The sequence below is a fragment of the Hemiscyllium ocellatum genome, chromosome 10 (assembly GCF_020745735.1).
Source record: "Hemiscyllium ocellatum isolate sHemOce1 chromosome 10, sHemOce1.pat.X.cur, whole genome shotgun sequence".
Lineage (NCBI taxonomy): Eukaryota > Metazoa > Chordata > Chondrichthyes > Orectolobiformes > Hemiscylliidae > Hemiscyllium > Hemiscyllium ocellatum.
In genome coordinates, this window is record NC_083410.1 from 58,600,822 (window position 1) to 58,615,793 (window position 14,972).

At 40.5% G+C, this 14,972-nt stretch overlaps 1 protein-coding gene across 6 annotated transcripts in view; it reads right to left on the reverse strand.

The window, feature by feature from the left end:
- Positions 1–14,972, reverse strand: part of LOC132819773 (girdin-like) — a 378,017-nt gene that overhangs the window by 138,001 nt on the left and 225,044 nt on the right. For all 6 annotated transcript variants that reach the window (XM_060831525.1, XM_060831521.1, XM_060831524.1 and 3 more), the window contains exon 18: positions 7,580–7,756. In XM_060831525.1, coding sequence (XP_060687508.1) covers positions 7,580–7,756 — 177 coding nt within the window. The remainder of the gene's footprint in view (positions 1–7,579; positions 7,757–14,972) is intronic.

Genomic DNA, 14,972 nt, shown 5'->3' on the forward strand with positions numbered 1-14,972 from the left:
CTGATATTGTGTTCTCCTTCGTGAAGGCATAACATTTAATTGGTTGCCATCTCTTTGGTCCCCATTATAACTTCCCCCGTTTCTCACTGTAACGGACCTATGTTTGTCTCCACTAATCTTTTTCAAATCACATCATTACATTTGATTTTGCAGATAGTTTGTATGTCTCCTACAAGTTTACTCGCGAAGTCTATTTCCCTCCTCCTAATCAATCCCTTTATCCTTCTTTGTTGAAATTTAAATTGCTCCCAATCTTCGGGGCTACTGCTTTTTTGGGATCAATCTGTGTGCTCCTTCCTTGAATGAAATACTATCCCTAATTGCCCTTATTAGCCTTGGTCAGGCTACTTTTTCTGATTTGTTTCTGTGTCAAACCAGAATGAACAATTGCTGCAGTTCCTCCAAGCACTCTTGAAATGTTTGCAATTACTTACCTGCAATGTAATGTAATGTTCCCCAATTTATCAAAACCAGCTTGTCTCTCATATTTTCATAATTTCCCTTCACTTATATTCAAGACCCTAGTCTCAACTATGTTACTCTCATCTTAATGAAGAATTCTATCACATTATGGTCTTTCCACAAAGCGCAGCTAGAATATCAATTATTCCTTTCTCATTACACAACACCCAGTCAAGGATGGCTGTTCTCCAGTTGATTCCTCAAAGTATTGATCAAGATAACCATCCCATTCACGCTCCAGGAACTCCTCTGCTCTGGTATTGTTATTGATTTGATTTGTCTAAATCACATGCAGATTAAAGTCACCCATAGTTATTGTGGTACCTTTCTTGCTTGTGCCTCTAATTTCCTGTTTAATGCCTTTCCTAATATACAGTAGTATATAGCTAACCCCCACCTGAACATTCAGGCTTGGATTGGTTAGTGGCAATCAACATTCACACCAGGGTTTGACCATCTTGAACAAGAGAGATTCTAACCATCTCCCTTGATATTCAATGTCATTACCACTTATGAAAATCTCATGGGTCATCACACGACAAGTCAAAATGTGATGGAATACTCTTCACTTCCCTGAAGGAGTAAAGCTCCAAAAATAGGGAAAAAAAACCCACATCAAAGACAAAGCAGACCACTTGATCAGAATCCCATCAACCAACATTCGACCGTTTCAGCATTAAAGCACATGACAGCACTGTGTATAGCATATAAGATGCAATGCAATAATTCACAAATGCTTTTTCAACGCTAAATCTACATCCTCTAATACCTAGAAGAATAAGGGCAGCAGATGCATAAGAACTCAATCATCTGCAAGATCTCCTTCAAGCCTCACTCCATCCTGACCTAGAAGTATATCAATATTACTGAATCAAAACCTTGGAACACCCTTCCTTCCTAACAGCACTGTGGATGTTCTTATTTGAAAGGACTACAATGAGATTTAAGGTGGTGGTGAATCACAAGGGTAATTAGGAATTGGCAACAAATGTCAATATAACTTTTACAAAATGACACTAAAGATGTTATATAAATCAAGTAATTGTTGCTGTCTAGGGTACTAATGTCACAACACAAATAGGAAATAAGGTGTGGGTATGGCTGAGATCTTACAGGGGCTTAGCTATGGTGAGAAATGTGGCAGAATCACACAAATGCAACAAGGCTATCTTTAATATCAGAAACAACTGTTTGCACCTTTTAATAAAATCTGGGCATTGAGACAAGATTCTCTCAAAGCTAAGGCGAGTTGTACATTAAAGGAGATTACTCATTGCTCTCAACATTTTTAACTGCACATCTTGCCTCATTAATATACAATTCTTAGTCTATCATCTGCTACAAGCAAACTATTTGCTGTGAATTTTCAACTTGGCAGTCAGAATGGGTACCTGATGATTTCAGGTCAACGCCGACTTCGATCAGCCTGCATGTTTATCACCGTTATCAACATTATCTCATGGGAACCAGCCATTTGACACTTGTCCATGCACACTGGCATCTAATAATGCTCAGAGTCCTCATGGCACCTCTTCATTCTATGCACAGGATGTTTAGAAAATTGAATCCTGCATTTCAGAGCACAGTGGCAACTAGCATTCAAAAGCTGCTGCAAGGACACTTTATGTGTAGAAGAATCAAGGAAACAGAGTGCATCATTCGGCATCTCGAGGTTGCTTGCATGGTTTCCTTGCATTCGCTAGAATCTACATGGCTTCTTGCAAGATCAACACCTTTCCTTACCATGCTGAGTTGTACTATGTCTGTTTGCACATTGATACTTTAGCCAGTGCTTATAAGTTATTAGAACTGACATAATGATGTGATCTTTGTGCAGGCAAACAAACAGACTATTGTTCAGTAGAAATCTGTTTGGGTAAACTGGGAGAGTGTCTTCCTGTATGGCACACAAACACCAATCTAACATCAGATCTGCAACGTGCCAGTGGACTGTACAACCAAACAGCCATGTCAGAAAGTACAAGGGGGCTAGTCCTCAGTCCAGTTAAATGGGGGAACATTATTGTTCAGGGAATCCTGTACTGTCAGTCACAGGTTACAGGGGTGACCATATCTGTTATCCCCAATGGCCAGTCTCTGTCAGAGAGATATCTCCAAGGATGGGCAATGGTCAGTTCTATAGGGGCATCGCATGCAGTCAGGAGAATCACATAGCGCCAATCAGGATGATGCAAAGACAGTGTCTGAGGTCTTATCATTCATGTCTAGGGGCTGTTCATCAACATCGGTCAGAGGTCTGGATGAAATGCAGATGGAAGTTGCAGCAGTGGTATCAGCAGGGTTTCTTTAGTCAACTCAATTGAATTGAGAGCTTGAACAGAGCTGATACTCAGCTGGATTTACTCAACTTCCCTTTTTGAGACTGCCTTTAACTAATGAGTCCATGCATTAATTGGTGACATGGGTGCATGTGGGGCAAGGTTAGAGCAGGCTTGGCTGGATGAGGGACAAGTTAGAAGTAGGGACATGGACTACAAGACCACATGAAATAGGAACAGGAGTAGGTAGTTTGGTCCTTCACGTCTACTCCGCCATTCAACAGAATTATGACTAATCTGACATCTGATTTTCTTAACTCTCCTGCCCTCTCCCTGCAAACTATTATTATGGATTTATCTATCTCAAACTTAATTATACACAAGGGTGCTGCTCCCTCAGCTCTTTGTAACAAAGAGTTCCAAAGACCCTTAACCCTCTATGAAAAGAAATTCTTCATCATCTTAGTCTGAAATTCTGAGACTAGACTCTTCCATGAGGGGAAACCTCCAGTCAGCATTTACTCTTTCAAGCCCATCAAGAATTCTATATGTTTCAATGAGATGATCTCTCATTCTTTTAAACTCCAGTCAGTCGAGTCCCAACTTATCAACCTTTTCATCATAAGATAATCCCTCCATATCCAGGATTGTCCTCGTGAAAATTCTCTGAACTCCGCTCGTGAAATGCTATCTTTCCTAAAGTAAGGGTTCTAACCACACTACTCAAGATGTAGTCTCAGCAGTACCTTGTACAGATGCACTAAGACTTCCCCACTCTGATAATCCAACCTCCTTGAAATAAAGGCCAACATTCCATAAGACTATAGACCACAAGATATCTGAACAGAATTAGGCCTTTTGACCAACTGAGCTAATCTGTTTCTCAACACTGTTCTCCAGTTTTCTCCTAAAACCCCTGATCCCCTTACCAATTAAGATGTTATCTATCTTCATCTTAAAGACACCAACGACTTTGCCACAGAAGGCTGTGGAAGCTATGAGTTCCACAAATTCACCTGCTCGCTGAAAAAATTTCTCCACATCTCACTTCTAAAGTGCCATCCCTTCACCGAGGCTGTGCCCTTGGGTCCTAGTTTCTTTTACTAATGGAAATATCTTCTCCACATCCACTCTATCCAGGTCTCTCAGTGTTCTCTAAGTTTCAGTGAGATCCCTTTCATACTTCTCAATTCCAGTGATTAGCATTCCCCGATTTCCTAATACACCTGTGTGCTAACTTACTGCGTTTTCATCTCCTTTGTGTTGTAGCTTTCCTCCATTTAAATTATACTCTTCTGTTCACTCTTCCAAAATGAATAATTACACATTTTGCCACATTATACTCCATTTGCTAACATTCTGCCAAGTTACTTAGTCTATCAATATATCTCTAAACTGTTTGTATCCCTCTTGCACCTTGCCTTTCCACCTATTTAAGTGTTTTCTGCAAATTTGGCTGCAGTACATTCGCTTCCTTCCTCCAAGTCAATAATATATTGTAAAGAGTTGCAATCCCAGCATGGATTGCTTTGCAACCCCACTGGTTAGAGATTGCCAACCTATCCATGCCGATATACCATCCATTACCTCATGACTTACAGTTCTTATCTTATGATTTAACCTTTTGTGAGGTACCTTGTTGTATTTGGACTTCAATAAGGCATGCAACACATTTACTGGTTCCTCAGTATCCACTCTGGATGAGTCTTCTTCAAAAACCTCTAATAAATTAGTCAGACACTATTTTCCTTTCAAGAAGCCATGCTGACTCTGCTTGATTAGATTATAATTTTCCAAATGTGACCATGATAGTAGGGGTCAGTTTGTCAAGATGTAAATGAGGCAGACAGAATAGTATGGGAGGGCATGATCAGCTATAGGTCCGGGTTTTGTTTGCAGTTACCACCATTAGTTCCTCCACAAGTGGACCGTTAGAAGACCACACAGACATCAGTAAGGCATACTGCCAGGGCGTTGGGAACAAGGAGGAAAGTTGGAGGCAAAATTTGATACAGTGAGTCTCCACATGGGAATAAGCTATCAGGGTAGTGCAATCTCAAATGGAACAGGGAAGCTCTGAGATGGTATCTGTCAGTCAGACAGAGCCTGTTTTGACGGAAGCTGCCAGGAGTTGCTGAATGACAAGGTTGTATGGTCTTAGATAATTAAGTGAATATTACCCTCACAAGATACTTTCCGTGATTTACCCTTCTTGCTGATATCTTATACTATTTCTTTCAGTGAATCCAAGATTTCTGTTTGTGGCTGGACAATAATTGTAGAATCCAAATAGATGTTTTCTAATCAACCTGTTCATAGATGACTTTACATGACTCTGGAGCAGTTGGAACTTGAATCCAAGCCTTACAGGTAGGAACCCTACCAATGTGCCACAAGAGTGCCCATGAATCCAAAGAAGCTATAGTGAATGCAGTTCTTGGCCAGTTGTCAAGCAACATACCACACCTATGTTGCTTACCCATTATAGGGAGCACATGACCATCAACTACTGTTCTCCTTTAGCAATGTAAACAACCTAAGGTTTTTCTCACTATTGCATGATATTATGTATCTATATTTCAACACCGCACTCAATTCAGTTTTCCAAGTTATCTTTAAATTCTAAAATAATTTTTCGAAAAGGAATAAAATTTGTGCCGTCATTCTTTTAGTGAAAGGTTGAAATGTTATCAGGAACAGGGAGATTTTTTTTAAAATAGAGATTTTCAGCTCATGGAGATTTATGGGGCAAGTTAACTCCTAAGGCTGTTCTGATAATTACATTCTCCAAATAGTTTCTTACTTTGGCACACCACTACAAATGCCCTTACATAAAAAAAAAATCACAGATTACATCTACTTTAAGAAATTGATTGCAGCCTTTGATTTAGTTGGTGAAACAATCCGCCTCCAATGTTTTTCATGCTATCTATTGCCTTGGTCTACTTTTATTGTCCAGTCACAACCAGAAATTTTACTGTAATATTGATCTCATGCCAGCAGTGTTAAATCCTGAATACCACAACGATCTACATCAGCCCTTTTATGATGGTCCTTTGAATGCTGCTCCACAGCAACATCATCTGAAACATGATGCAAGGTTCTACATGTGTATCACTTCATCATCAACCCTTGACTCATCTACTTTGTCTAATGTCTGGCTTTTTGTCTGACATCCAGTGCTGGATGGAAAGAAATTGTTTTCTAATTCAATATTTGCAAGACACTATTTCTACTCCTGTCATAATCATCTTTCCTTAACCATTGATTCCACTCCTCTTGCTGGACACTTTTGTGAAGACTGCTCATAGCCAGCTTACTTGCAACCTGTGATTTATGTAACACTGAGCGAAAGTGAGGACTGCAGATGCTGGAGATCAGAGTTGAAAAATGTGGTGCTGGAAAAACATAGCAGGCCAGGCAGCATCCGAGGAGCAGGAGAATCGACATTTCGGGCATAAGCCCTTCTTCAGGAAGAATGGTTTATGCCTGAAACGTCGATTCTCCTGCTCCTCGGATGCTGCCTGGCCTGCTATATTTTTCCAGCACCACATTTTTCAACTTTATGTAACACTGAACCTAGTTTTTGATCATATCCTGTGAATTATTGACAACTACTTACATTTGTCCAAGTTCAGCTCATAAAACTCCACATAACTCCTACTTATATGTTTCTATTTCTGCAAACTCCTCTGTTTTTCTTCCAATTCGGTGTATTCTGCTTCTAGACATCCTTTGCCTCATTATCAATGTCACGGCTTTACCCATCTAGATTCCCAAAATTGTCATTCCCACCCTAATCTCCTTCCCTTTTTCTTCCTGTCAGTAACACTTTAAAACTTCTGTCTTTGGCCAACATTCTGGTCTTTTGATTTTCATTTCTTTGAATAGTTTCCATCTTATCTTGTCTATATCTAATTCTATGCAGCATCATAGAAGGTTTTACAGAATCACAGAATTGCTGTGGTGCAGACATTATTCTGCCCATCAAGCCCACCAGCTTTTCAAATGAGCATCATTACCTGTGCCAATCTCCTATTTCCCTATACTACTATTGCTATCCAAATAATCACCAATGCCCTCGAGGGCCTCAACTGAACCTGCCTGCCTATACCTCATTTCCAGGCAATGTATTCCTTATTGTAATTATTCATTGTATGAAAAACTTCTTTCTCATATCACCTTCCTCAGAGTAAAACAGCACAGAAACAGACTCTTCAGTCCAACCTAGATATCTGACCAGACATCCCAATCTGACTTAGTCCCATTTGTCAGCATTTGGCCATATCCCTCCAAACCCTTCCTATTCATATACCTATTCAGATGCCTTTTAAATGGTACAATTGTACACGCCTCCACCATTTCCTTTGGCAGCTCAATCCATACAAACACCACTCTCTTCGTGAAGATGCTACCCCACAGGTCCTTCTTAAGTTTTTCATCTCTGACCTTGAAACTGTGCCATCTAGCTTTGGATTTCCATACCCAAGGAAAAATACCTTGGCTATTCACCTCCTCCTTCTGCACATCATCAAGCTAACGATGCTATATAAATACAAATTATGCTTAATATCAACAATATCTTTATACTAAAATATTTTGCTACAGAAATCTACTCCAAATAAATATTTTGAAAGTGAAATTGCACTTCAGCAGGGCCACAGATTGGATGGCAACTTTCTATAGAGAATAAATGGAAGTGTGATTTCAGTTGAAAGGAAACATATTTACGTTAGTACCATTTAACCACTGTTCAGTGCACAATTCAAATAGGTTTATATAACTTTTCAAGTACCACAGATTTCAGCTACTTGTAGAAGAAATCCAACAAAACTCACATTCCTTTCAACCTCAATAAGTCTATCTTTAACCTTCAATAGTTCACGAGTTACTTCTTGGTTCTCTCGCTCCCATTTTCTTGTAGTCTGGTTTTCTTCACCAGGTCTACCTTGCAAACCCTGCACATTTTTTTCCTCTTCTTGTCTCTGCTTGAGAGCATCATAGTTTTTCTTCACCTGTAATCATAGTTAATAAATATGCTATTGTTTTTATAGATATAAAGTAATATTTTATATAGTCAACTTGAAACATTAAAACTGTAATTTAAAAGAAAAATCAGTATTATCAATAATTCTGCTCTTGGGAATAGTAAAGCTTTGCTCCCAAGCTTGCAATCAAAACTCCTTATTTTCTTGCTGATTTCTTATGGCAAATTGAATATGTTGAAGGTAACTCAGCCTGTTATATGCACTGTAGTGATATCAGATTTTAATAGGCAAAAAACTAATCTTCAGATTGCTTTCTAAGGACTATATTCTATCTACTACACAAGTCCCTTGAGAACTTAGTTATCAAAGGCTGACATAGCCCATATACCAAGGCATTTATTACTTCAACAATGTTGCTAATACACCCTTTATAGTAATATCCAACTATCATAATGACCAGCAAATAGCTGTAACAAATAAAAAACACTTCTAATCAACTTTTAGCTTTTTAGTTTCAAGAAAATATTACTGTGTTCTGATGGTGAGGCATCACTGCAACTTTGTCTTTCAAATATTCGAATGCTAAATTCCAGTTTGTTGGTAATAAGTAGGCAAAAGTGTTGATTAACCTTTATTATGGATCATTTTCTCTTTATGTAAAGAAACAATTAATACTAAAAAGACAGCTGAACACAACTTTGGAAACAGTACCACCAAATTTGCAAACATCTAAGAGCCTAATGCTATATTGGAGCATAATTTATCAAAAAAAAAAGACCATTTTAGTTATGTAGGTGCCTCTTCTTGAGCCAAAACTAGTGAAAGGTCTTAGAGTTTCTAACTTGCATGTCTTGACCAAACATTATTGAATTATCTTTATATAGTGGTACATCAAGCACATTGCAACACTGTGCTCCAAAACAAAATCTGAAGCCCTTGGAGATCCATCAGCATTTTTTGCAGTACTTTAGTATATTCTGGAGTTTGAAAGTTAAACAAATGAGGAAAGCTTGTGCTCTCAAGCATCATGTTGAGGGTTTTCTTGGCACAAAGACTTCAGAAAGTTCTACTTTTCTGGGCAGGGAAATCTAAAGAGCTAAGTCATCCATTGACAACTCAACCAGCAAGTTGAGCTGGGGATCAGCCTCCAACAAATATTTTAATGTCAAACCTGCCCTGCAGCCATTTAATATTTGGACAGACATTAATTAACTCAGGGCAAGTGTCAGTTCCCATCTCAGGAAGAAATACCACCTTTGAGAGCTGCAGCTCTCTGTCGTATCAGCATCACCATGAGTACTGGTCACTGCTCATCCAGTCCTCAGCAGACATTTTCACTTAGAACAGCTGAGAAGTACACTGGGCATAAGCTTTTGATGAGGCCAGGTCAGAAAGCTGGCCAATATAATGCCCCCTGCCCACATGTCAACCCTGGCTCTCAGGGTCTGTGAAATTCTTCCCTACAAGTCAAAGTACCCACTTCACTATGGCCAAATTCATTCTCCCTACAAAACATATGTGCATACTGGAATGGGTTAAGGGAAAATAATGGTAAAAGCACACAGAAACTATTCATTCTAGATGATCATCTGGATATTACTGGTCAATGTGTTGCTACTCTGCCCCTGCAGAAAATTCACAGTGTTACATACATATAAACAGATGAATTAGAAACAGCAAGAGGCCATTTGGCCTATTATTGCAAACATCCAGAAGAATAATATCTACCTCAATCACTGGTCTCAACAGCAATAGTAAGGCAGCAACTGGGCAAGAGGATTTTGATAGTTTGATGAATGCACAGAATCATGGGAAAAATTGGGCTGATGGATCAGATTTACACAGGCATGCCTTATTGTTATTTATGCTTTTGATTTGGTTCTCCACCACACAACCACATTGTGATGTGGGCTTATGATCTTACTTCAAAATTTTAAAGGCCTACTTCAAAGATGCAATGGTGGAAATTGAGCGAAACAGAAAAGACTGTTTCTAGATTTGATGAGGTATGCTGAATGTAGCACTGAATGCAGTCAGTGAATAGAAGCTGCTGGTCTCCCTTAGCAATAGGGAGGAAAAACACACTGATCAAAACCTATGTATTGCTAGAACTGACTAAGGAATCACCTAATCAGATTAAGAAAGTAAAAAGCTCCAGGTTAGCAACAATATTCTGTATCACAGCTGGCTCTTCATTATGTTGCTAATTGTATTTCATTCAGCATATTTCTATTCAGAACTTATTCCATTCATTTACACCCAAGTTTCAGCAGGACGGTTGGAAATTGGGGTCCCCTCTAAAACTTAAATTATTTTAGTATTCCATATTCATTATTTCCTGGGTAGCATGAGACCTCACTTCACCGTTACAATGGTAGCCTGCCTTCTATAAACATAAAACAAACTCTGATGTGTGAAAACAAAGGAAAGGTCACAAGATTTATTGATGTCATGAGGCTCCATTGAGCTGATGTCAAAGGGTTACTGCTCCTAGAATATTTGAATGTTAATGCAGCCTTTCAGGAATAGTATGTTTTGGTCTTTGAAGGAATAACAACTTCAAATGGAGATAAGTAAGGGAACCACCTTTATGCCAATGATGACATAAGTAACATACCCTGCTAACTGGATGAAAAGGGTTCAGACAGGTGAGACACAGAATAGATTGCCAAAATCCAAAATGTGGTCCGTCAACAGGAGGTGGCAGAAAGAGAGGGGGGACCAGGGGAATTAGCCATCACCTTCTTGGGGAATGATCAAGGATTTGAGGGAAGAACAAAAGACTGTTACTACCAAGACTGCAAAACATCAGCGATGATCATCCCATCATTCCAACTGTCGGGGTCAATTATGTTTTTCTCCATTCTACAGAATGGATTTGAAATCTGTGTCACATTCTTATCCGTCATGGATCATATATTTCCTTTGTTTGCCTAATTAACCCATGCATCATACCCAAGTTGCTGCTACTTAACAAAATCTCTGAAAATTGTTCACAATTGGTTGACTTACTTACATTGGGTAACTATGATCACAATCACCAAAATCTAACAAGGACCCATAGCTGCAGATGAATATACTTCCCTACGTCCACCACTGCCATACCCAAACCTCATACCCCAGTCAGCTCCCCTACTCTAGCAAACATTTTCAACTGCAGGTCAGTGGTATTTGTAATGCATCTGCCTGATAGTACTTTTGGTACCAAATACTAATTTGGTATAGGATGTCTACATGATATTTTTGAACTACCAATACGCTTCAAAGGATACCCTGTCAGTTGCAGCTTGTGTTGGTCTCCTGACGAGGTCATTATACTTTCTCATTGTGGCACGTCAGAGCTGGCGGTTGATGAGGTGAACATCATACCCGCTCTTATGAGGGCACCCTTGAGTACTTCCAAGTGCCTGTCACATTCTTTCTCATCTGAACAGATCCTGTGTTTACCTAGGGCTTGTCCGTAGGGGATCGTTGTTTTAATGCGTTTCGGGTGCAACACAAGCACCTCCAAATCATGAAGCTCACCCAGGAACCAGAACAGTCATCACAAGGATCCGGAGAGGGGTGACCAAAGAAGGAGTCAACTTGGACCCCACCAGAGGGCCGCTGCCCTGGGCTTGACATGTATGCTCACACCGTCAGGAAATATTCACCAGCCACACCCACAAGGTAGAGCACCCGATCACAACGCAATGCCATCCATGCTCTCAAAACCAATGACAATATTGTCATCAAACCAGCAGATAAAGGAGGAGCCATCATCATTCAGAATAGATGAGATTACTGCAAGGAAGTGTATCGACAACTGAACAATCAGGAACACCACAGGCAACTACCGGCCAATCCGACCAAAGAGCACACCCATGAACTAAACACATCGATCAGGACTTTGGATCCAGTCCTTCAGAGTTCCCTACGCGTCCTCATACCACGTACTTCTCGCGAAGGCAACTTCTACTCCCTTCCGAAGATACATAAAGCCAAGATACTCGGGCGTCAGGCAATGAGACCCTGTGTGAGAACCTCTATGTCGAGGGCATCTTGAAAGCCATTGTACAGAGGACGCACAGTTTCTGTTGTGACACTACAGATTTCTTATAGAAACTCAGCAACCACGGACCAGTCGAACCGGGAACATGCCTCATCACAACGAACGTTTCAGTACTCTACACTAATGACAGTACCGCTGCAACAGCCTCAGTACTCAAAACCAACAACGGCCTATCTCCCAGTACGTCTTGCAACTCATCCGCTTTAAGGTGAGAGGGAAAAGATTAAAAAGAGTTCTAAAGGGTAACTTTTCATGCAGAGGGTGGTTCTTGTATGGAATGAGCTGCCAGAGGAAGTGGTGGAAGTGTGTACAATTACAACATTTGAAAGGCATCCAAATTTGCATGAAGATGGTTTTCTAAGATGACAAAGGGATCTTGATCAAATGGGTCAATGGGCTGAAAAATGGCAAATAGAGTTCAATCTGGATAAATGTGAAGTTTTGGATTTCAATACAATGAGGAGGTTAGGGCTTATACAATAAATAGTATAGCCATGGTTAGTGTTCAAGAACAGAGGGACCTAGGTGTGCAAATACATAATTCTTTGAAGTTTGCATCATATACAGACAGGGTATTAGCCTTGCCTTCTTTGCTCAGTCCTTTGAGTATAGGAGTTGGGAAGTCATGTTGACGCTGTATATGACATTACTGAGGCCTCTTCTGTAGTACTACGTCGAGTTATGATCGCCCAGTTGTAGGAAAGATATTTAAGCTGGAGAAGTTCAGTAGAGATTTACCAGAATGTTGCCAGGTATGGAAGATTTGAGTTATAAAGGAAGTTTGGATAGGCTGGGACTTCTCTCATTGGAGAGGAGGAGGTTGAGAGGTGACCTTATAGAAGTTTATAAAATAATAGGGATATAGATAGCATTAGTGGTAATGCTTTTTCCCTAGGATGGGTGGATTTCAAGACTGGAAAATACATTTTTAAGGTGAGAGGAGAGAGAGTTTAAAAAGACATAAAAGGCAAATTTTTAATACATTGGTTTGCGTGTGGAATGAACGTCCTGAGGAAATGGTGGATGTTGGTACAATTACAGGATATTTGAAGAACTACATGGATAGGAAAAAGTTAAAAATCACAACATCAGGTTATGGTCCAACAGGTTTATTTGCAAGCACTAACTTTCGGAGTGCTGCTCCTTCATCAGTGGCTATGGAGTACAAGATCGTAGGACACAGAATTGATAGCAAAAGTTGACAATGTGAGAAATTATATATTGAAAAAGACCTGGATTGTTTGTTAAGTCTCTCATCTTTTAAAATGGACATGTTGGTTTCAGATCTTTCATATGTAAATCCCAGAACTTTCTTAAAGTTACATTCTCAAGTGAACTTTAACAATAGGTGCCATGTTAGCCCAGATAATGCACTGAGGGTGTGAGGTGCCCTAGGTGAGGTTGTAGGTGCCCCAAATGTTCGGACTGATTCTAATTTTAAAAAGGGATTCACAGAATCTTACATGGATTCATGATTTGAGCAAAATGAAATGTAATTCTGCAAGTACAAATTCATGCCACAAACTTATGTGACTTCTCTGCGTGTGTCATGTGGGTGTGTGCACACAGGGGTGCATGAGTGTCTGTGAAAGAGTGCGTGTATGAGTGTGTGATAGTGTATGTGTTAGCATACGAGGGAGAGCTTGTGTATGAGAGAAGGCAGAGAGCGTGAGAGGGCAGAGAGCGTGGGAGAGATGGGTACCGAACTTGACTATCAGCATCTGCTCAGCCACTTTGCGTTGCTGCCTGACCCGAAGTCCGCCTCGGAGGATGATCACCCGAAGGTGCAAGTTCGAATGTCCTGGACCCCTGAAGCATTCTCCGACAGGGAGAGGACACTCCTGTCTGTTGATTGTTGTGCAACGTTCATTCATTCGTTGCCATTGCTTCTGCTCAGTCTTGCCAATATACCATGCTTCAGGGCATCCTTGTCTACCCCATACACTGCAGACAATGTTAGCTGAGTCACATTAGTACCTGCCACGTACATGGTGGCAGGTGTCCCCACGCGTAATGGTGGTATCTGTGTCAACAATCTGACACGTCTTGCAGCATCTACCATGACAAGCTTGTATGGTGTTGTCCTGAAAGCCGTGCAGTTTGGTGTGAACAATGATCTGTTTGAGGTTTGGTGGTTGTTTATAAGGTGAGAAGTGGTGGCGTGGGGAAGGTCTTGGTGAGGTGCTCATCCTTATTGATAATGTGTTGCAGGCTGCGAAGAACATGGTGTAGTTTTTCAGTTCTTGGGAAGTACTGGAAAACAAAGGGTACTCTGCCAAATGCAGCTCGTGTCTGTCTCCTGAGGAGGTAATTCTGGTTTCTCGCTGTGGCACGTTGGAATTGGCAGTCAATGAGTTGAGCATCACACCCCGGTTCTTATGAGAGTTTCCTTGAGTACTTCCAGGTGCCTGTCACGTTCCTTCTCATCTGAACAGATCCTGTGTATGCAAAAGTCTTGTCCATGGAGGATGGTTGTTTTAATATATTTCAGGTGGAAGTTGGAGAAGTGTACCAACGTGAGGTTATCCGTGGGTTTGCAGTAGAGTGAAATGCTGAGGTGCCCATCCTTGATAGAGATGCATGTGTCCAAGAATGAGACAGATAGTTGAGAGTAGTCCATGGTGAGTTTGATGGTGGGATGAAACTCATTGACATCATGGTGTAGTTTTCTTCAGTGACACCTTGCCATGAGCCTAGAGGGAGAAAATGTCGTCAATGTACCTGGTGTTGGTTGGAGGTTCTGCGTAGAGAAGAAGTCTTGTTTGAACCTGTACATGAAAATGTTGGCATGTTGGGGTGCAAATTTGGTCCCCATGGCTGTTCCGTGTCTGGATGAAGAACTGGCTGTCAAAGGTGAAAACGATGTGGTCGAGGATAAAGCCCTCTAGTTTTGGACTGCCCATGAGAGGGAAAAGACCTTGGCTATTCACTCTATTCATGCCCCTCATGATTTTATAAACCTCGATTAGATCACCCCTCAGTCTCAGATGCTCCAGGGAAAATAGCCTCAGCTATTCAACCTCCCCCTACAACTAAACCCTCCAGTCCTGGCATAATTCTTGTAAATCTTTTCTGCACACTGTCAAATTTAACAACATCTTTCCTACAGAAGGACGAACAGAAATGCATGCAGTATTCTGAAATTAGCCTCACCAATATCCTACACAGCCACAACATGATATCCCAACTCCT